General features: G+C 38.9%; 1 protein-coding gene across 1 annotated transcript; it reads left to right on the top strand.

Annotated features, from left to right (window-relative positions):
- Window positions 1-1,809: 1,809 nt before the first annotated feature.
- Window positions 1,810-12,046, top strand: dnaja2b (DnaJ heat shock protein family (Hsp40) member A2b). The gene is made up of 9 exons (XM_067389177.1): window positions 1,810-1,955; window positions 4,830-4,889; window positions 4,982-5,211; window positions 6,270-6,350; window positions 7,043-7,176; window positions 7,264-7,460; window positions 10,106-10,250; window positions 10,333-10,460; window positions 11,066-12,046. Exons 1-9 carry the CDS (start codon window positions 1,878-1,880, stop codon window positions 11,252-11,254), a joined length of 1,242 nt encoding a protein of 413 aa, XP_067245278.1. The 5' UTR covers window positions 1,810-1,877; the 3' UTR covers window positions 11,255-12,046.
- Window positions 12,047-22,549: the final 10,503 nt, after the last annotated feature.

Raw genomic sequence — 22,549 nt, forward strand, 5'->3', positions numbered from 1 at the left:
GCCTATATATATATATATATAGGCCAAAAATATATCGTTTATTTATATTAATTTATATTATATTTATACGTTTTTTCCCCCACTAGGTTTTATAAGGGAATAAAATTGAATATCAATATATTACTATTATGATATATTATATTAGTATAATATATTTTTCAGTGATTGTAACATGTTTTTAAAGTTTCAATAAGTTTTTATTATTTATTTATTTATTAGTTTTAACCACATAAATGTTTTTAGTAAAAAAGTGGGGTTTTACCTGAATACTTTGTACATTTCCAAATATATTAAATATAGGCACAAAACAGGTTAATTAATTAATAAAATTAATTATTATTAATACTTAATGATTGAATGTATTATTTTCTAAAGACAAAATAGACAGTAAATGCAGTAAGCATGCAGTAAGGGTAAGATGAGCCAGTGGGTAAGTTGACCCACCCCCTTTATCTTGATGAACATAAACTTTCATTGTCATGTGACCATATATTTTGGAACCACCCATAATTTGTGCCATGGAAGGAGTGGAAGTCACTTATTTACTTTAAAAACTGCTTTTGGCTTGTCAAAGTAAAATTTTAACACTACAGATGTAATGGCTGTTTCATCAAAGCAAATTTGTCCAGGTCTAAAAATATTTATGATGCATATTGGTGATTTAACAACGTATAAAACTATGCCATTTTAGTCATTTAGCTAAATATTAGCCTGAACTGGTAAGCTAGCTTGTTTTTCCTAAAATGGCAGCTATGGGGCAAAGTAAGCCAAATGTTGTGGGGTAAATTGAGCCAGTGTTTTAACTTACCCCACAATATGAAGTTAAGTTAAATCTATGAAGTATAAACTGGTATCATTTTATTGTAATATTACGCAACTGATTTATTTTGTATTTTTTTTTCAAGTTTATTTGATAGGAATACAACAAATCCTTCTCTGATATGAACCAGAGGCTGTTTAATCATATATATCTTTCCACCTGTAGTCCCTAATGGCCTAACGTGGTCGACACTGCAGAAAAACTACCATGTCAAGAACCTTTGACTAAAATGTTTATTAGTTTCAGTGACATTTATTCATTCTTATTTAGTTTTTATTTATTTGTACTCAACAAACTCTCTGTTTAGTCTGTTTTTGGGAAGGTTACAACTTTGGTGTTCAGCATATTGTTTCAGAAATGCAAATAATTAAAGAAATTTAAATTTCAACTTCAACTTCATTTTAAGTTCATTTTAAGAAAATAAATATGACTATTTGTAAACAGAAAGTTGATTATTAAATTAGTTTTTAAAAGAGGTAAGTTATCTTTACAATTTCACATGGGTTTGATTCAGATTCAGTGAGATGGTCAGTTTACACCCACCTGCTGACTTGGCTCAACTTACCCCTTACCTGGAGTAAATTGAGCCACAGGAACACTTTTTTATAAGAAGCCATATTTTTAGAACCATTTGTCATAGACATATTCTGATCATTTAGAAACATCCTGAAATTACTTAACATACCTACTTTCATTATACTTCTGCTTCATTTCTTATCTTGAGGACCACATAAGTAACAAATGGCTCATCTTACCCCACTCCCCCCTACAGATGTGTAATCAAAACTTTATTTGAGGTTTTAGGGCGAGGCATAATATGGCACAATAAAAGCAAATAACACAAATAAATGAAATATAGAAAAACATCATTGTTTCATGTCCAAAAAGACATGATTGTTTATCAATCACACTGTGGCGCAGGAGAGCAAGCGAGCGCGCGCACTGTGCTCAGGCACGCGCTGGAGTCAGTGACGCGGCGGCGCGCACGTGACGTCACGCAGCCGGCTTTTCTCTCTCTCCGCTCCTCCTCGCGCAGCTGCTTCACTGGTCTGCAGACATGGCGAACGTCGCAGACACAAAACTCTACGACATCCTCGGAGTATCTCCGTCAGCCACCGAAAACGAGCTTAAAAAGGTAGAGACAGTCCTTTCCGCCTCGCGCATCGTATCATAACAAAACCAAATATGCGCGTGACGCGGGATGCTGCATGTTGGTGGAGCAGCAGCCACTGGTGTGTTTTGTAGGTTGCATGCTGCTGAGATCCTCCAGTGTGGCCTTTTTTTTGGATCTGGAAATAATTTGGGGAAGGATTTGAAAGATACACGGTCAGATATGTTGTTTGTTTACTATGTGTATTGCTGTAAGTGTTCTTAGGCTGTGAGCATCAGCCAGGTGCCGCAGACAGCTGAAGGTGCTTCTTGCAGTTCAAGAGCTTTACAGTGGAAGGAGATGCTTAGCTTACCAGCTGCTGTGCTGAACCTGAGCTGCTATCTGATATGAAATGATTTAGAGATGGGTAATGCAACGTAAACGTATTGTTTTAGGTATTTTTAAAATATGAATCATCATGTTTGTGTTCAGTCCTTTGTTAGAAGGTGAACGGGCTCTGGCCTTGATGCCCAAGTTGCCTGAGTGTTATGTTGGCTTTTTGTTGTTGTTGTTCTTGATTGTGTCCACACGAAGGATTTCAGAAAGCACAGCAAGACCAAAAATAAGGCGAGAAACGAGAAATTGGCTTCTTTTGATCTGTCAGATGTTGAGGAAATTGATCTCCATGCTCACAACTGGGGTTTTCAATGACATGGCTTTAGTTTAATAGTCACAGATTATGTATTGTAGTTGTTAAAATGGTAAAGGATTTTGAGAAAATATTAAGCAGTGTGACATTATATAGTACATAGTAACACTGTTTAGAAAATTGTTTACAATTATTTTTGACTATTTACATGTTGTTCCGTGGCCTTAGATTAATTGAGAGACTACATGGAATATTTTGAGTATTTTTGAATTTTTAAAAATTAATTTGGCAAACTGCAGGGCTATTTAAATACTGCTTAATGTGTAGAAAAAGATGAAAAATCTAAATAATAACCACAATTACAAATACACTGTCAGATAAAGTACATTAAATTACACAGTCCTAAAAATCATGTAAATAATATTTGTCAACTACTGAGAAATTGAATTTGTACACTTTTTGAAAATGTGAGTGATGTACTGCCAGCTGGGGTGGGAATTTTCAATCCAATTCTGATTCTGGGAGTCATGATTCCCAAATTATTCTTGATCCAAATGTATTTATTGAATTATTTTATTTAATTAAATGACATTCATTTGTTTTATTTGTTTTAATTTATTTATTTTTATTTACTTAATTACTTATTTAATGAGTGCTTTTTAAAAAAATTAGAAAAATAATAATAAATTAAGTCATTTGTTCCAACCTGCTAGGATGTTTGCTGTTGCATTATGTTGTAGCTAAGGCTAAGGTGAACTGGGTGGTTACTAAGAGGTTAGTTCACCCAAAAATGAAAATAATGTCATTAATTACTCACCCTCATGTCGTTCTACACCTGTAAGTCCTTCGTTCATTTTTGGAACACAAATGAAGACATTGTTGATGAAATCCGATGGCTCAGTGAAGCCTGCATAGCCAGCAATGTTACTGCACCTCTCGAGGTCAATAAAGGTACTAAAAACATATTTGAAGCAGTTCATGTGAGTTCAATGGTTCTGTCTTAATATTATAAAGCGACAAGAATACTTTTGTGCACTAAAAAAACAAAATAATGACTTTTCAACAATATCTAGTGATGGGCCGATTTCAAAACACTGCTTCATGAAGCTTCTGAGCTTCATGAATCTTTTGTTTCAAATCAGTGATTCGGATCTCCTATCAAAAGGCTAAACTGCTGATATCACGTGACTTTGGCAATCCGATTCACTGATTCGATTCGTAAAGCTCTGAAGCAGTGTTTTGAAATCGGCCCATATAGATATTGTTGAAAAGTCGTTATTTTGGGTTTTTTTTGGCGCACAAAACGTATTCTTGTCTCTTTATAATATTGAGATAGAACCACTGAACTCACATGAACCATTTTAAATATGTTTTTAGTACCTCTAAGGACCTTGAGAGGTGCAGTAACATTGCTGGCAATAGAGGCCTCACTGAGCTATCGGATTTCATCAACAATATCTTAATTTGTGTTTGAAAGATGAACAAAGGTCTTACTGGTGTGGAACGAGTAATATATGACATCATTTTCATTTTTGGGTGAACTAACCCTTTAAAGGGGCTCTATGTAAGATTTTTACTTTAATAAAGCATAAAAATACCCCGATATGTTTGCAGATATTTAGGAAACATGCTACGTTCACCTACTAGTTTCTCAGAAAAACATTGCTACAGCCAGATATTCTGCTTTGAAATGTGCGTTCTGTATCGGAATGTCTGTCTTTGTTTTGGTCTGTGCGAAACCGCGTGCTGCCAGTTTATCCAATAGTATTTCGATATCACAGGTTGCCAGTTGGCGGAAAACAGCATGTATTGCAACCATGGAAACCAGCAAACAAACTGGGTCAGAGAATCGCAGATTCTATCTGACCTAAAAAGCCTCTGAATCCATGTAAATATCTCTATGAACAACAGCATATTAAAACACAGATAAATTAACTCATCAGCTTACAGTGTGTAAGTCTTCCCAGCTTTCATTGTCAATTGTGCTCCCTATTGTTGCTGGCAACCCACGTCTTTGAACGAGGGGGCGGGGCAAACAATATTTTGAATTTGGACTGCAGTACCTATTTTGAACACTGGGTGTCATTATTACATAGAGCCCCTTTAAGTTAATTTACATTTCTGTGATATTCTAGTTTCTATGGTGCTGGTCCCTCTTTCAATGTGAATCTATGAGAAAATAATATTTATCAGACTGAACATTTAAATTTCAGACTTAACTCTGATTATGGGAATTAGTAATAGTACTAATTAGTGATATCTATTTTCAGGCATACCGGAAACTAGCAAAAGAGTACCACCCTGATAAAAACCCCAATGCAGGTGACAAGGTGAGTTCACATTTAATGGAAATGTAAGCTCTGAAAGCCATTAACAAAATAATAATAATTTGACCTTTTTACTAATTTAATGTTCTTGTTAGTTTAAAGAGATCAGTTTTGCATATGAAGTACTGACTAACCCGGAGAAGAAGGACTTGTATGACCGTTATGGGGAACAAGGATTGCGTGAGGGTGGCGGTGGCGGAGCCGGAATGGAGGACATCTTCTCTCACATCTTTGGCGGAGGTCTGTTCGGCTTTATGGGAGGCCAGAGCAGCAGAAGCCGGAACGGTGGCCGACGGAGAGGAGAGGACATGATACATCCACTGAAGTAATTGAATATGAAAACAAAACTTGTGCCTTTTTTCCTGGAGTAGTTCAAGATGGCAAATTTCTATGCATGACCTACTTTTAAGTCTGCATGCCATGAAATCAAAATTGATTTGGTAACACTTTACAATAAGGTTTCATTAATTAAAGGTGCTAAATAGGATGTTGTGTTTTATACATTTTTGCAATATTACTTGAAACTGTCTTTACTAACTGATAAAAGACTATTTATTAGGCGCACTGAAAGGAATAATATTAATATACATCATCTGTGCACGAGGTAGGGCCTTAAAAACATCAGCGTAAACGATTGGCCCTCTGGCTTGTCAATCACTGCCGTGACGTTCCTTGTGAGAGACGTGCGCGGATTGGTCCTCTGGCTTGTCAATCACTGCCATGACGTTCCTTGTGTGAGACGTGCGCGCTGCGCGCTCCACACTCTACAGGCTCCACACTCTACAGGCTCCACACTCTACAGGCGCCGCATGCAATGTTTTTGTCAGGAGACAGGAGTAACAACTGCAGATTATGAGTTACCATGTGGTGAGTCCGACATAATGAATCCACTAACACGACACAGCAAATGCCGGTGGTAAACACTCGTGTTCCTATACTCGTGCATGAGTTTTGGGAGGCGTTCCTTTGAAATGAGCTGTGAAGGAGGGGGGTTGTTCTTACTCATGCGCTCATTTCAAAAACTCAGTAACAGTCTTTGGATTCTGTCGACGAAAAAATCCTCTTTAGCACCTTTAACTACTTTAGTTAATATGAACAACCAAACAATACTTCTACAGCATTTTTTAAGCTTAATGTGTTACTAATACATTATTAACTCATTGTTAGTTCATGTTAGTTAATACATTAGTACACAAGTTAACAAATGAGACCTTTATTGTATTTTATTTACCTAACACATGTTCAGGCATGATTTATCTGTGCACATTATTCCAAAGGAAAATTGTTAAGTGGTGAATTATAATTTAAAATGCATGAAAGAAAAGGTTTTTAAACAAAGGATTTTGAATCTCTCTCTCTTTTTTTTTTTTAAATACCTAATAGAGTGTCTTTGGAAGATCTGTACAATGGAAAAACAACCAAACTACAGCTAAGCAAGAACGTGCTCTGCAGTGCCTGCAATGGGTGAGTGTTTTGAGCAGGATTTTATGCAACATCTTTAAGGATTATAAAACCAATAAACGGAGCAATTCCAATAGGGTCCTCACACCATCGGTGCTCGGGCCCTAAAGATGACACATATGTATATATTTGTTTTTGGGGGCTACTAGAATAGGTTTTTATTCTTGAATGTTCAAAAAACATTATTTTTTCACATATTTGCAGCACCTCCCTTCCCAGTCTGTCAGTAACACTCCGTTTAGTTCCTGTCTCCATGAAGCCCCTCCTTTCAAAAAGCGCAGTGTTTTCTGGTTGGTTGGTTGGAACGAAGTGTTGTTTGGTCAACAGCTTGAGCGCGTTTCGGAAATGTCACGCCCTTACCATAACCAAGTGTTTCAACACACTATTAACGCAACTCAGCCAGGCCTCGCCCCATTATTTTGGATATACCTTAGGCGGGAATTATTTAAATGAGGAATATTGTGATGTGTTTGTTCCTGGGAGAATCACTCAAGACTACAATCGAGGCATTTCATATAGTTCAGAAACAGTGCTTACTTATATAGAGAAAAACTCCCTTTTAGAGAGACTTTTTCACATTTAAACAGCAACATGACACTCAAAAGAAAGCTGAAAATGTAAAAAAAGCTTAATAGTACAGTTTCTATAGACTTTAACCAAAATACCCCTTTTTCCTCCCCATAACTCTTCCTCAGTCAAGGGGGTAAAACGGGGGCCGTGCAGAAGTGCGCCACGTGTAGGGGCCGCGGTATGCGGATCATGATCAGACAGTTGGCTCCTGGCATGGTACAGCAGATGCAGTCTGTGTGCACCGACTGCAATGGAGAGGGTGAGAATTCAATAGTACTTTTCATTGTTTTTATGCAGTGAACATGATTTGTGATGGTGTAAATTCAACACTTGGTTGTGTTTGTAGGGGAGGTGATCCATGAGAAAGACCGCTGTAAAGAGTGTGACGGTCGTAAGGTGTGTAAAGAGGTGAAGGTCTTAGAGGTGCATGTGGATAAAGGAATGAAACATGGACAGAAGATCACATTCAGTGGAGAGGCGGACCAGTCACCCAACACAGAGCCTGGAGACATTATACTGGTGCTGCAGGAGAAAGATCATGAGGTAAAACATACACAAAGAGCAGAAAAGAGTTAATAGTTGGAAAACTATTTTGATTATTGGTTAATGTATTTAGTTACAGTAATTAGACAACTTTTTCAATGCTCTTCCTTAGATAATGTTCACACTAAAGTCTATAAATGTATGTGATTGCTCATAAAAAACAACATTACTTGTGCTGCATATAGGATTTCAAATATTAAATTAGGATTCATTTAACTTAAAGACCCCCTGCGGTGAAAATCAAGTTTTAATGTTGTTTATATGTCTATGTGGTGTTTTTAATATGTATTAAGACAAACCATGTGCAAATTCATAAGCCAGCACCATTGTTGAGTATTTTCTCCTTAACTGCAGTAAACCAAAAACAGTCTCAAAAATGCGGTTTGAAATCACCCGTTCTCTACATTACAAATATGTTCTAACCAATCCCGTCAACATGCGGGCAGGCTTTAGCATATCAATAACTGCTGTGAAGCAGGGGGGTCTCAAGAGAAGCCAGGCTATCAAGGCACATTTTTCTGTTAATATGAAAAATCAGCATGAAAAATCAGGAACATAGAGACAGAACGCATTTAGGCCAATCCCACACACGGGGGGCTGATCCAGCCCTCTCCATTGACTTTGTATTGTGTGAAGCTGCCTCCTTGTCATTTCTGACTTAAAACAAAAAACAGAACAATGCCCAAAAGCTGCTGTGTGACAGGGTATACAGCAAACAAGCTAAAAAACCCAGAACAAAGTTTTTATAAGCTACCAAAGGCAATACGATGTGAAGCATCAGCAGGAAGAATGGGTAAATTGTAGGATCCTGACACTCAGTATGCCTATTGCCTACGTGTGCAGGTTCACATAGGGTGGTGAAATAATTCTATGACATGGTTAAAAATAATAATTTTTTTTTAGCTTATTCTGTCACCTATTACGTTCCCCTCCAGTGGGTGTCGTTCTCAGAGTAATATGACACGTTGCGCTCTCTCAATTGCCTGTATCCACTTTTGTGTCCTTAAGCGCTTGTTTTTTTGGGTTGACAGCTTATAAAAATTGACTTCTGGGTTTTTTAGCTTGTATGCTGTACACCCTGTCACACAGCAGCTTTTGGAGTCAGCTTCACGTTATACAAAGTCATTGGGGAGGGTTGGAATGTTTTCCTCTCTGGTGGGCGTGGTTTTCAGATTGACGCGTGTCGCTCAGTCTCTATGGTTTGTGTAACATTAGCAACATGTTATTAGCTTTTTAAAAATCAAAAGTCAAGCAAAAGGCTCATCATATTTATCACCGTTATGTGTCTGATATTGTAGAGAGCAATACATAAAACGTCTTACCATTCTGATACATCGACTTCTAGACAAGCCTGTATAATTCACTCTTCTACTTCTTCTGAATCAGTTTCTGGTTAAAACATATATGGCTGAATAGTATTTCCACTTACCATTGTGCAGCATTTACTACAGTAAAGTTGACTGTGTGATCAAGTCAAGGTGGGGCTAATTTGTATATTCATGATCCACGTATAATAAATGAAGCAAAGGTGTAGTGTTGCAATCAAGTAATTTTAAGGCATGAAAAAAATTCATAAGTCTAAGGTGTCCCCTGAATGTGTCTGTGAAGTTTCAGCTCAAAATACCCCATAGATTTTTTTAAATTAATTTTTTTAACTGCCTATTTTGGGGCATCATTAACTATGTGCCGATTCAGGCCGCGGCCCCTTTAAATCGTGCACTCCCTGCCCCCCGAGCTCTCAACAAATACAGTGCATTTACAAAGTTCACACAGCTAATATAACCCTCAAATGGATCTTTACAAGATGTTCGTCATGCATACTGCATGCATGTGTCGGATCATGCGAGTATAGTATTTATTTGGATGTTTACATTTTATTCTGAATGAGTTTGAGGCTGTGCTTCGTGGCTAAAGCTAACATTAGACATTGTTGGAGAGATTTATAAAGAATGAAGTTGTTTATGAATTATACAGACTGCAAGTGTTTAAAAATGAAAGTAACGACAGTCTTGTCTCCGTGAATACAGTAAGAGACGATGGTAACTTTAACCACATTTAACAGTACATTAGCAACATGCTAATGAAACATTTAGAAAGACAATTTACAAATATCACTAAAAATATCATGTTATCATGGATCATGTCAGTTATTATCGCTCCATCTGCCATTTTTCGCTATTGTTCTTGCTGGCTTACCTAGTCTGTTGATTCAGCTGTGCACAGATCCAGACGTTAATACTGGCTGCCCTTGTGTAATGCCTTGAACATGGGCTGGTATATGCAAATATTGGGGGCGTACATATTAATGATCCCGACTGTTACGTAACAGTCGGTGTTATGTTGAGATTCGCCTGTTCTTCGGAGGTCTTTTAAACAAATGAGATTTATATAAGGAGGAGGAAACAATGGAGTTTGAGACTCACTGTATGTCATTTCCATGTACTGAACTCTTGTTATTCAACTATGCCGAGGTAAATTCAATTTTTGATTCTCGGGCACCTTTACGTACTTTCTGGCTATTAGGATGTGCTATTTTGCAGAATGAGAATATTTGCATTATAGAAATATAACACAACAATGTAAGTAAATGCATTGTCCACTACTGTTAAAGACCAAAACCTTCAGTATTATGTATTTGTTTATAGGAGTTTCGTCGTGATGGAAATGATCTGCACATGTGCCACAAGATTGGCTTGGTGGAGGCGCTCTGTGGATTTCAGTTCATGCTCACACACCTCGATGGACGACATCTCGTCATCAAATATCCCCCAGGCAAAGTCATAGAGCCAGGTGAGCACAATTATTTTGGTCAGTGTTTTGTTCATGTTTTTATAGAATATTTTCTAGGAATCGTTGTTGTGTCCTTTTTCAGGTTCTATAAGGGTCGTCCGGGGGGAAGGAATGCCTCAGTACAGAAACCCGTTTGAGAAAGGAGATCTGTTCATCAAGTTTGACGTGCAATTTCCTGAGAACGGCTGGATCAGCACAGAGAAACTAACGGTGAGTTTCCACTGTAATATGTTAAAGGCACACTATGTAATTTGATTTCACCGGTTTTTCAAAACAAAGGGGTAGCTTGATGACGCCTTGATTTTGCGAAATCATGGGAGGTGTTGTCTTCATATCTACAGCCGGTGGAAAAGAATCTGGATGGGACTCGGGCAGAAATCATGTTCATGGATGAGATTATTAACGTTACTGTAGTATGAAGCGAGCAGAAAGTAGGCCGCTGGAGCGATCGCTAATGAGAGAGGAGCGCGACACGACTCGAGAGCAGCAGAACTTTTATAATGCTGCAGTCGCTGCTTCTTCCAGTCAAGCGTATGTGGGGTAACGCAGCACTGTTTATTATATTAGATACATTTGTGTGATGAAAGTCGTAAGAGTGCTACTCTGCGTTCGCTCAGTGGCTACAATGAGACTCTTAATGCACACTGCAGTAAGCTAGATCAATATTAGGCATGGTAAAACATGGTATTTGCTGTAAATCAAGAAAACGAGATTTAAACAATAAAGAATTACTGTGTTGAGCTATATAACATGATTAGTTTTCTGTCGATGAATGTATCCAAACAGTCATTTCACGTCTATGTCTGTTCGTACAGGAGTTGGAAGATCTGTTGCCGTCACGTACGGAGGTTCCTGTCATCGCAGCGGATGCGGAAGAAGTTGATTTGCAGGATTTTGACCTAAGTCAGGGATCATCTGGCGGTCACCGCCGTGAAGCTTACAACGACAGCTCTGACGAGGAAGGGGGTCCGCATGGTCCGGGGGTGCAGTGCGCCCACCAGTAGTCCCAGTTTGGGGAAGTGTTTAGATTCCCTTTTGTCGGACAGATACAATCCCCACCCTCCACGTTCATCATATAGTGAACCGATCACACACACACTTGCAGTATATATAGACATACACTTACACTTGCATTATGTACTGCAATCTCACACGCGAACCTACAAGTAAACTCATTCATGCATCGTTTTAAAAGAATAGACAAGCATAACTAGAGGCAAAGCAAAATAATTTATTCACTAATTTCATTTCCATTGTAGACTTTCACAGTATATATGCTCTCTGAATATATAAAACACAATGTCTGTGGGAAGGCAGACTGTGTTGTTTAAGTTATAATTAACACACGCACGCACAAATTTGTTAAAAAAGACTGAAGCATTGTGCAGTTTCCTGGAGTTTAATAAAATGTTCAATCGTGTTCCATTATATACTTGCCAGTTATTCAGGCATTGTCAGTCATCTTGTACTAATAATTCAGAGGAAGTGCTGGTTTGTATTTAATGGCAGGACAGGATAATATGCATGTGGGCGACACACTGAGATTAATACAAAGCAAACCAAACCCAAAAGTGTTCTAATGTGCTCACTGTCTATGATAAAGGTATACGAGTCATGCAATTTATTATTTGCCAAAGAAACACCACAGTCTTCTTAAAAGATCAACAGCCAATGTGTGCATGCATTGTAAGCACTAATATAAACTTATAGGGGGCGGCATTTATCATTGGCAACTAGGAAAGTGTTTGAACCTCGAACACAAGTTGCTGTCGTTCAAACTCAGTTACTTTTGTGCTCATACATCAATAAAGTTGATGAATGTTTTGCTGTGTGTTCTGTATATTTGGAGAAATGGGTTTGAGTACACACTAGTGTCCTTCTTCAGTTTCTGTCATGCGTTGAGCTGTGGGTGCAAGAAGCTCTTTAAATCCAGCAGTATTTCTATAAAACAAATAGATTAGTACAACTTTCATTTTCTATCCCCACAAGTGGAAAAAACTAGCAGATTGTTGATGCTGCTCTTTTTGAATCACCACAGTCTGTTTGCTGTGGAAGCTCATATTCCGTCACGGAATACAAAAGGTAGATTTTTTTTTTTCTTGCTCACAATTGTGTACTCAAAAAAAAAAAAAAAAAAAAAAAAAAAAAAAGGTTAAAAACAAGTTGAGTTGAAAATGGACAAACCCAGCAGTTGGGTTAAATGTTTGCCCAACCTGCTAGGCAGTTTTATTTAACCCAACTATTGTTTAAAAAAGTCTATATGGCTGGCTTAAAATGAACCCAAAATAGGTTGGAAATTAAAAATCATACACAATTACTTGAGGCAACAATGATAATCAAAAGGTGAACATTTATTAATAAGCAATTTAATAAATGTTTAATTTGTATTTATTAAACATATTAATACATGTTTATTTCCAACATATTTTGGGTTTATTTTAAGCAAGCAATACAGCAAGTTTTCAAACAATAATCAATAGTTGAGTTAAATAAAACTACCCAGCAGGTTGGGTATACATTTAACCCAACCGGTTTGTCCATTTTCAACCCAACTTGGGTTGTTTTTAACCCAGCAATATTTTAGAGAGTGAGTTTGGCTTTTTATCTCACCATTTCAAAAGTAATCAAAAGATAATTTTAATTAATATATCAATGTTGGACTTATGTCACAATTATTACATTCAATGTCATAAGTTTGACATTTCATCATAAATATGACTTCATAAATATGACTTTCATAATTTTTACTTTTTCATAATTTCAACATTTCAGTTTCGACTCATCAAAATATTGTCATAATTTTGACTTTTTATATTATAATTTTGATTTTAATGTCATGATTATGATTTACCAAAGACTTATGGCATCAGGAACATGATAAGTGAATGGTTAAAAGAATTTTAATTTTAGAGTGAATTAGTCCTTTAAATGCCATAAAATACCTGGTGATCACTATCAAAATGAGCTAGCCTAGCATGTGTGCGCACAAGTTACCTCTCCCGTCTGGTCTGGAGAACGCATGAGCGTTCTCTCCTCATCTGCTGGAGTTTCTCTCTCACTAAAGTTTTCTGTTGTTGCTCATCCTCCTAGAACATTCAGTCAACATTTACATCATGTCCACACAGTGGTGTGTGAAAGAATGCACATGAATCTGTGTGTACCTGTCGTAGTGTGTCAGTCAGATGCCTGAGTGTGTCTTCCTGCGTCAGGCCCAACAGATCTTCATCTGCTTTCCGAGTCTGGACGATGGCCAGTCGCTCTTGAACCTTAACAGATGAAAACAATTTACTTGCAATTCAATAGGCAAGTATAAACTTTTTTCTTTTCAAAAGTGACCATTTACATATTTAATTCACATTCCTGCTCTTACTGTGCATTTGTCAGTGAATATCCTGTTTCATCCAAAACCATCATATTATGAAAATAAAATAGGTTATGACCTGAAAAAAGTCTAAAACCCTAGAATATGGCCATTTTAACTAAATATTCCACAAAATAAAACTTATTGAAGCCCATTTCCACCACATAATAAAACATCATTCTTTGGTAAATCCTAATTATGACATAAAGGCCTGGATTCATGGACAGGGCTTAGATTAAGCAAGGATTAAGCCTTATTTCTATTAGAACATTTAAGTACCTTTTATAAATGTGTCTTAGAAAAAACATAACTGGTTTGCATCTTGAGACAAAACAACGGCACTGACATTTTAAGATATGTCAGTACAATTTGCTTTCAGTTAAAACAGCTCAAACATGCATTTTAGCCCGCATGGGACTAGAATTAAGCCATCTTCATTATGAACAGTCAAAAATATAAAGTAATATTTATTCTAATAAAAAGTCATAACTGTGGCATAAAATCTCAAATTATGAAAATACTCTGTCATCATTTTAGCTTTTGTCAATTTAAGTTTTGATCTCATTATGACTTAGTATGTCAAAATTTTGACTTTAATAATTATGACTTATAATCTGATAATTCTGTCTTTTTATCTCATTCTTGTTTTGTCGTAATTTCCCCTTTTTATGTCAACTATAACTATCTTCATAATTTTGACTTTTTATCTCATAGTTGTGATTAGTATCTCATAATGTAAACTTTTTATGTCAATTTTAATTTACCAAAGCATGCCTTTTTTCCTCTCTTGTGAAGCAGAAATGGGCTTCCATAAATATTGCGAAGCATTCCAAAGTTACTGTGAAGATGGCACAGATGAGTTTGCTCACTCTGAGTAGTTGTCTGTCTCTGTCTCGTTGCCAGCGTCGCTCTGCTTTCCTCTGGATGTCCACTAGGCAGCGCATCGTGGCCTCCCGCTGTAATTGCTGCTCCTCACCCACTCTCTCACAGATCTCCTCATTCCTCTGCTCCTGAAGTGATACCTCCATCTCATGGGTCTCGAATGTTTGCGTGGATTTACTGTCTGGGAAATGGACACTTGCTGGTGCTGTGCTAGTGTCTGTTGTGTCAGTGTTTTGTAGCAGCTGTGAAGCAGTGGGTGGTGTTGACTCGGGCTGATGGGTGTCCCCAAGAGGTTGGTGTGTAAGCTCTTCATCTCGTATAATCTCCTGTTGCTGCCCAGCCTGGAAAAAAACAATGATATTTGTTGTATAATTATTGTGAAAGATTTATTATTGTAAACTTTAAGTAACTAACAAACAAACTAAATAAATAAATCAACAACACAAATACTTAAAAATGTTTCATTAAATATTAATGATGGAATACTAATATAAATATTTAACAGAGGAGTAACCTGTAAAGATGTTAAGATGTTGTGAAATCAATTCATAACTTTTCAAAGTTTAGTGCATTATTACAATCTCAGGGGCATTTCAAGTACATACAGTGCCCTCCACAATTATTGGCACCCTTGGTAAATATGAGCAAAGGTGGCTGTGGAAATAAATCTGTATTGTTTATCCTTTTGTTTTTTCATTCAAAAAAATCACAAAATTAGTACCTTTCATTAAAGGAAAACAATTGAAAGTGGGGGGGAAAATCACATTATGAAATAAATGTTTTTCTCCAAACCACATTAGCCACAATTGTTGGCATCCTTTTATTCAAAACTTTTTGCAACCGCCTTTTCCCAAGATAACAGCTCTGAGTCTTCACCTATAATGCCAGATTAGTTTGGAGAACACCTGACAAGAGATCAGAGACCATTCCTTAATACAGAATCTCTCCAGATCCTTCAGATTCCAGCTCCATGTTGGTGCTTCTTCTCTTCAGTTCACTCCACTTATTTTCTTTAGGGTTCAGGTCAGGGGACTGAGATGGCCATGGCAGAAGCTTCATTTTGTGCTCAGTCACACATTTTTGTGTTGGTTTTGATGTTTGTTTTGGATCATTGTCCTGATGGAAGATCCAACCACAGCCCATTACTGGATTTCTAGCAGAAGCGGTCAGGTTTTGACTGATGATATTTAGTAGAATCCATGATACCGTGTATCTGAACAAGATGTCCAGGACCTCCAGTGGAAAAATAGGCACACAACATTAAAGATCCAGCAGTATATTTAACCATGGGCATGGGGTACTTTTTATCCTTGTGTGCACCAAACCCATCTGGTGAGTTTGCTGCCAAAAAGCTCTTTTCTAGTTTCATATGGCAAGGCAAAGCAATTTTATTTGTATAGCACATTTCATACACAATGGTAATTCAAAGTGCTTTACATAAAAAAGAATAATTAAAATAGAACATAAGGAATAGAAATAACAGTAAAAACAGAGAATTTTGCTATCTGGATGGAAGAGCTAGGAAGTCTCAGGGAGTTTGTTGTTGTAGTTGTTGTTGTTGTCGTCCATCAGAGTTGGATCTAAACAGATCCATTCATCAGAGCAGATCAGAATGGATCTTCCTCATCCAACAGGACTGCTACCTGTTAAGGCACTTCAAACTGATAAACATAGTTTCAATCTCCCCTTTTGCCAAGATACCTCAAACTGCACCACACAGCCCTAATCCCCCTTCCAGAGATATCTTACCTATGGAACGCAGTTCAAATTTCCCCTTTGGAAATTTCCCCCTTTGGAAAGTGTCCTGACTGTAATCCAGAGATATCTTAACCATGCACCACAGCTTAAATTTCCCCATGGTTTGTCAAATTTACCAAATTTTAACCTAATCAATTTCTTCCTAATTCTCCCAGCTCTTTCAACCAGACAGCAATAATGCATTAAAAGTCAGAATAACAAGATGATACATAAAATATATAAAATACATTAAAAATGAAATAAAAACAGAAAAAGGAATTAAAAGAATAAAAAGATAATACGTATAAAATAAAGTGCAAACAGTTCGGACATAGCACAGTGCTCAATCAGCAAATGCATAGATAAAAAGATGTGTTTTGAGTCTGGATTTGAATGTGGCTACTGTTGGAGCACACCTGATCTCTTCTGGAAGCTGGTTCCAGCTGCGGCTGGCATAACAGCTAAAAGCAGACTCTCCTTGCTTTGAGTGAACCCTGGGTATTTCTAAATGACTTGATCCTGATGATCTGAGTGATCTGTTAGGTTTATATTCTATGAGCATATCTGCAATGTATTGAGGTCCTAGGCCATTGAGTGATTTATAAACAAGTAAAAGTACTTTAAAATCAATTCTAAATGCAACTGGAAGCCAGTGCAAGGACCTGAGGACTGGTGTGATGTGTTCATGTTTTCGAGTTCTGCTCAGAATCCTGGCAGCAGCGTTCTGTACGAGCTGCAGCTGTCTTATGGTCTTTTTGGGAAGACCAGTGAGGAGCCCATTACAATAATCCACCCGGCTGGTGATGAAAGCATGAACAAGTTTCTCTAAGTCTTGATTGGAGACAAAGCATCTAATTCTTGCAATATTTTTTAGATAATACGCTGATTTAGTTATTGTCTTTACATGGCTACTGAAACTCAGGTCTGACTCCAAAATCACACCAAGATTCCTGACTTGATTTTTAGTTGTTTGACCCTTAGAGTGAAGGTACATGTTCACTTTGAAAACTTCATCTTTGTTTCCAAACGCAATGACTTCAGTTTTGTCTTTGTTTAACTGAAGGAAGTTTAGACACATCCAATTTTTAATTTCATCAATGCACTGGCACAGGGAGTCAATGGGGCTGTAGTCGTAGTGATAGGGCTAGGTAAATCTGGGTGTCATCTGCATAGCTGTGATATGCAATTTGGTTCTTTCTCATTATTTGGCTCAGTGGCAGCATATATAGGTTGAACAGGAGGGGTGCGAGTATTGAACCTTGAGGGACTCCGCATATCATGGATGTCCACTCAGACTTATGGTCACCGATACTCACATAATAACCTCTCCCTTCTAAGTATGACCTGAACCATTTTAGGACCATCCCAGAAAGCCCAACCCAGTTTTCCAGCCTGTCAATGACATTTCCAGAATGTCTATGACCATAGAAGCCGGTCCCGTTTGAAGTTCCAGTCGTGTCTGACAACTGACTATGCTAGATTGTTTCTGGATGAGAGCAGAGGATTTAGGTGCTGTTTGATATTTTTTTTAGGCTTTCTGAGACACAAGACTCAACTAATTACTGCAATTCTCCAGCTGTGATCCTTGGAGAGTCTTTGGCCACTCAAACTTTCCTCCTCACTTTTCCTCCTCACCTTTAGACATACGTCTTCTTCCAGGAAGATTTGTAACATCTTAAATTGATTGGAACTTCTTAATTATTGCCCTGATATCGTAAATGGGGATTTTCAATGCTTTAGCTATTTTCTTACAGCCACTTTCTATTTTGTGAAGCTCAACAATCTTTTGCTGCACATCAGAACTATATTCTTTGTTTTTTCTCATTGTGATAAATGATTAAGGGAAGTTGGCCTTTTGTGTTTCCTCATGTTTATACTCCTGTGGAAGTCATGGCTGGACAATTTCCTTCTTCTAGTCACCCTAAAAAATGTAAATATGAATGGGAATATACTTCAGAGATATTTTACTCATAAGAATTTCTAGGGGTGCCAATAATTGTGGCTAACATGCATTGGAGAAAACGTCTCGGTTATGTATGTAACCCTCCTTCCCTGAAGGAGGGAACGGAGACGTACGTCAGTAGTGACCAATGAATTGGGATATCGCTAGAGAGCCATTCATTGGCGTGCGATATTTGCATAATGCACACCGCCCCTAACAGGTGGATATAAATAGGAAGCAGATGCAATCGCACTCTGTTTTTCGCTGAGGAGACAACTAGTGTCCGCACTGCAGTGAGGGTACAGAAATTGTGGTGACGGGATGTACGTCTCCGTTCCCTCCTTCAGGGAATGAGGGTTACATACGTAACCGAGACGTTCCCTTTCAGTCGGTCACGTTCGACGTACGTCAGTAGTGACCGACGAATTGGGATCCCAAATAAAGCGCCACAGTTACTAAACCCCTTCCAGTGCCCAGCACGAGCTCTAACCACCCGTCACACCAATGGGACGGTGAAGGGGGCGAGTTTACGCCGAGAGAATCTACTGCTGTTCCGACATACCCACTAAGTAAACTAGACTACACTGGGAAAGCGAACCAAAGGGGACGCTGCGGAGGCCACTACCTACTTTGTGGGGGAGGAGTTTACGTGGAGAATACACATATGGACTGGCCCGTGGAGCAGTACGCATATGAAGTCCCTGGGATGGTTCCACCTGGGTAGGGGAAGACTCATTTGACAGGTGACAGCAGAGCTGGCTCTGCTAAGGGAAAGACACGGGCTCACCGTAGGGTCCTGGGAGGCGAACAGATCTATCTGTGCCTCGCCGAAGTGCATGCCCATTGTACGTGGCACCCCACCCCATGGCGGAGGCATCTGTGTGAACCACAGCATGCCTGGACACCTATTCGAGGGGAACACCAGCCTGCAGGAACGAGGGATCTGACCATTGGGTGAGAGTGCGACGGCAGTCCGGTGTCACAGGAACACAGAACGTACCGTGCTGCCACACCCATCTCGGGCCCCGGCCGTGAAGCCAGTGTTGAAGCGACCTCATATGAAGCAATCTGAGCGGCGTGACTGTGACTGCGGATGCCATATGCCCCAGGAGCCGCTGAAAAAGTTTGTGGGGCCGCTGTCCTGCGCTTGAGCGTACTCAGGCAGTTCAACACTGACTGGATGTGCTCCTCACTGAGGCGCGCAGTCTGGGAGACCAAGTCCAGTTCCATACCGAGATAAGAGATCCTCTGCCCGGGGGCGAGTTTGCTCTTGTCCCAGTTGACCCAAAGACCCAACCGGCTGAGGTGAGACAACACCATATCCCTGTGTTCGCACAATTGTTCTCGTGAGCTGGCCAGAATGAGCCAGTCGTCGAGATAGTTGAGAATACGAATGCCTTGTTCCTTGAGGGGAACAATGGCCACCTCCGCAACCTTTGTAAAGACGCAGGGTGACAGGGCCAGCCCGAAGGGCAGGACTTTGTACTGGTATGCTCGACCCTCGAACGGAACCGTAGAAAGTGTCTGTGGCGAGGCAAAATCGAGACATGAAATTACGCGTCCTTCAGGTCTATCGCTGCGAACCAATCCTGGGGACGGATGCATTCGAAAATGTGTTTCTGCATGAGCATCTTGAACGGCAGCCTGTGCAGGGACCGATTCAGGACTCGCAGATCCAGGATTGGCCATAACCCACCTCCTTTCTTCGGTACAATGTAGTAGGGACTGTAGAAGCCTGACTTCATATTGGCTGGAGGGACTGGCTCGATTGCATCCTTCGCCAGGAGGACAGCAATCTCCGCTCGGAGAACAGGTGCATTGTCCAGAGTCACCTGAGTGAAGTGGACACCCCTGAACACCGGGGGGTGCCGGGCGAACTGAATCGCATAGCCGAGTCTGATTGTGCGAATGAGCCAGCGGGACGGGCTGGGGAGCGCTAACCAGGCTTCCAGACACCGAGCCAGCGGGACCAAAGGCACCACAGACGCACCGGGAGTGAGGCAGTGGGGCAGAGTACTGAGATTCGACTCAGACAGCACAGCAGCCTGAAGTGGAGGGAAATTCAGCTCTTTTGTGCCAAGACACACAGGGAGTGTCGGAACATGTATAAAAACACCGGGGTACTGGCCCAAATCGCACACCAACAAATGGATTTATGGCGGAACGCTGTATCAACAGCAGATGTTGCTCGCGACCTCGCTGCAGTGTCGTTGCTCCAACACGGTAAGCTGAATCTTCTTTTTAGAGGCTTGTAGTGTTTCAGTCAGCTGCAGGACACCAATAGTACGGCTCCGAAGCATAGACAGAGTGCGATTGCATCTGCTTCCTATTTATATCCACCTGTTATGGGCGGTGCGCATTATGCAAATATCGCACGCCAATGTTCATTAGCTTGTTTTAGTTCTCTCGAAGCTGATAGGGGCTCTCTAGCGATATCCCAATTCATCAGTCACTACTGACGTACGTCAAACGTGACCAACTGAAAGGGAAACATTTATTTCATAATGTGAGTTCTTCCCCCCACACACACACACTTTCAAAAGTTTTACTTAAATGAAAGGTTAGAATTTTGTGATTTTTTTGAATGAAAGATCAAAAAGATAAACAATGCAGATTTATTTTCACAGCCACCTTTGCTCATATTTACTAAGGGTGCCATTAATTGTGGAGGGCACTGTATTTTATATCACAGGGGTTCATCTAACCAAAGAAGCCAGAGAACCCCAATCTAACTATTCCTAATTTCACATATATTTCACATAATGGGTCAAAAGTAATTGGAAGTGATACACTTACTGTGATGAAGCCTGAATGGTCTTGTTGGATCTGTGTCTGTGTTTCTCCTTTCTCATTATCTGAATGCGTTTCTTCATATTGTGCACTTGGCTGCAGTGAGACGGTGCTTATGTTCTCCTGGTGTGTGTAAATGTTCACATCATGTGGATTTGTGTCCAGGACACGCGTGTTATTAGCTCTATCCTCCTGCACTGTAATAGAGACGGCCTCTTCTTTCTGTTGAGTCGAGTTCAATTCCTGCAGAAAACAAAGCTTTCTATGTATAAACGAACAGGTGATTTAAGACCGAAAGAGTGCATGTGTGTTGTGCATATGTACCTGAATGTAATTCTCTCCGTGGGCTGGATTACTCCAGGCCAGGGTGATCAGAGAGTTTTGTTTCTCTACTGAAATCTCCTCAAGGTCTCCTTTGCTCTTAATGTCTCCCTCTTCTCTTTTTCTGTCTCCATCCCTCGACTCCATCATGCTCACTTCATTTCTTGGGTCTTTGACACACAAGATCTCTAAATATGGAGTATCTTCTGGATCTAAAACCATGCCACATCCTTCAAACACAAAAATACAGAATAAATGCTTTGCCCATATCTCAACAAGTTCTATTTTAATGTATACATTTATACACCATCAAAACAGAGTTTTTATGGAAATAATACTTTTATTCTGCAAGGGTGCATTAAATTGATCAAAAGTGATATTAAAAACATTTATGATGTCACAGAAGATTTTTATTTCAAATAAATGTTGCTCTTTTGAACTTTCTATTCATCAAAAATTCCTGGAAAAACAAAACATAAACACAGTTTCCACAAAAATATTAAGCAGCACAACTGCTTCAGCTTTGCATCACAGGAATAAATTACATTTTAAAATATATACAAATAGAAAACACTTACTTTAAATTTTAATAATATTTCATAATTTTCCTGTTTTAATGTATTTTTGATCAATCAAATGTAGCCTTCTTTCAAAAACATTAAAAAAATCTTACGACCCCACACTTTTGAACGCTATAGTGTACATGTATATATGACTAATGGTACTAGTTTTTATGTTAAAACATTTCCTCGTATCCATATTCATCTTTAAGGCATGTTATGAAGGGTGTGGCATATGAATGTTTGTCATTTACCGGTGCAGAGTTCTTGTTTTTCACCATCTGACGGCTCTTCATGTTCCGGTTCTCTCTCCTAACAGAGACACAGATAACAGTTACTCACCTTGTATTCCCTTCAGTTGAATATCTAGTTAATCTCTTCAAGTGACCGTTCTTCAATGGCTTTTTGAAGTACTTTAAGTTCAGCAAAGAATATTCTGTGCATCAAGAACCATTTCTCAAAGTAAAAGATTCTTGGGTTTGTAATATGGTTCTCTGGATATAAAAAAAAAGTTCTTAAAATAAAGGTTTCAAAAGGGGTTTTTCACAGCAATGCCCCAAAGAACCTTTCAGTCAATAGTTCTTAAAAGAACCATCTTTTCTTCTTAGTGTGAAGGGCTTTTTAAAAATATAGTATATACTATAAACCACTATAAAGAACCTTTTAAAAAATGGAAAGGTTCCATGGACATTGAATAGTTCTTCAT

Source organism: Chanodichthys erythropterus, chromosome 7 (genome assembly GCF_024489055.1).
Source record: "Chanodichthys erythropterus isolate Z2021 chromosome 7, ASM2448905v1, whole genome shotgun sequence".
Lineage (NCBI taxonomy): Eukaryota > Metazoa > Chordata > Actinopteri > Cypriniformes > Xenocyprididae > Chanodichthys > Chanodichthys erythropterus.

What these genes read in the sequence shown, in the direction of transcription:
- dnaja2b (XM_067389177.1), top strand. Translation starts at nt 1,878, where the DNA reads ATGGCGAACGTCGCAGACACAAAACTCTACGACATCCTCGGAGTATCT. An exon ending in CCGAAAACGAGCTTAAAAAG is followed by an intron (nt 1,956 to 4,829) that starts GTAGAGACAGTC and finishes ATCTATTTTCAG; the next exon opens with GCATACCGGAAACTAGCAAA. An exon ending in CTCTGCAGTGCCTGCAATGG is followed by an intron (nt 6,351 to 7,042) that starts GTGAGTGTTTTG and finishes ACTCTTCCTCAG; the next exon opens with TCAAGGGGGTAAAACGGGGG.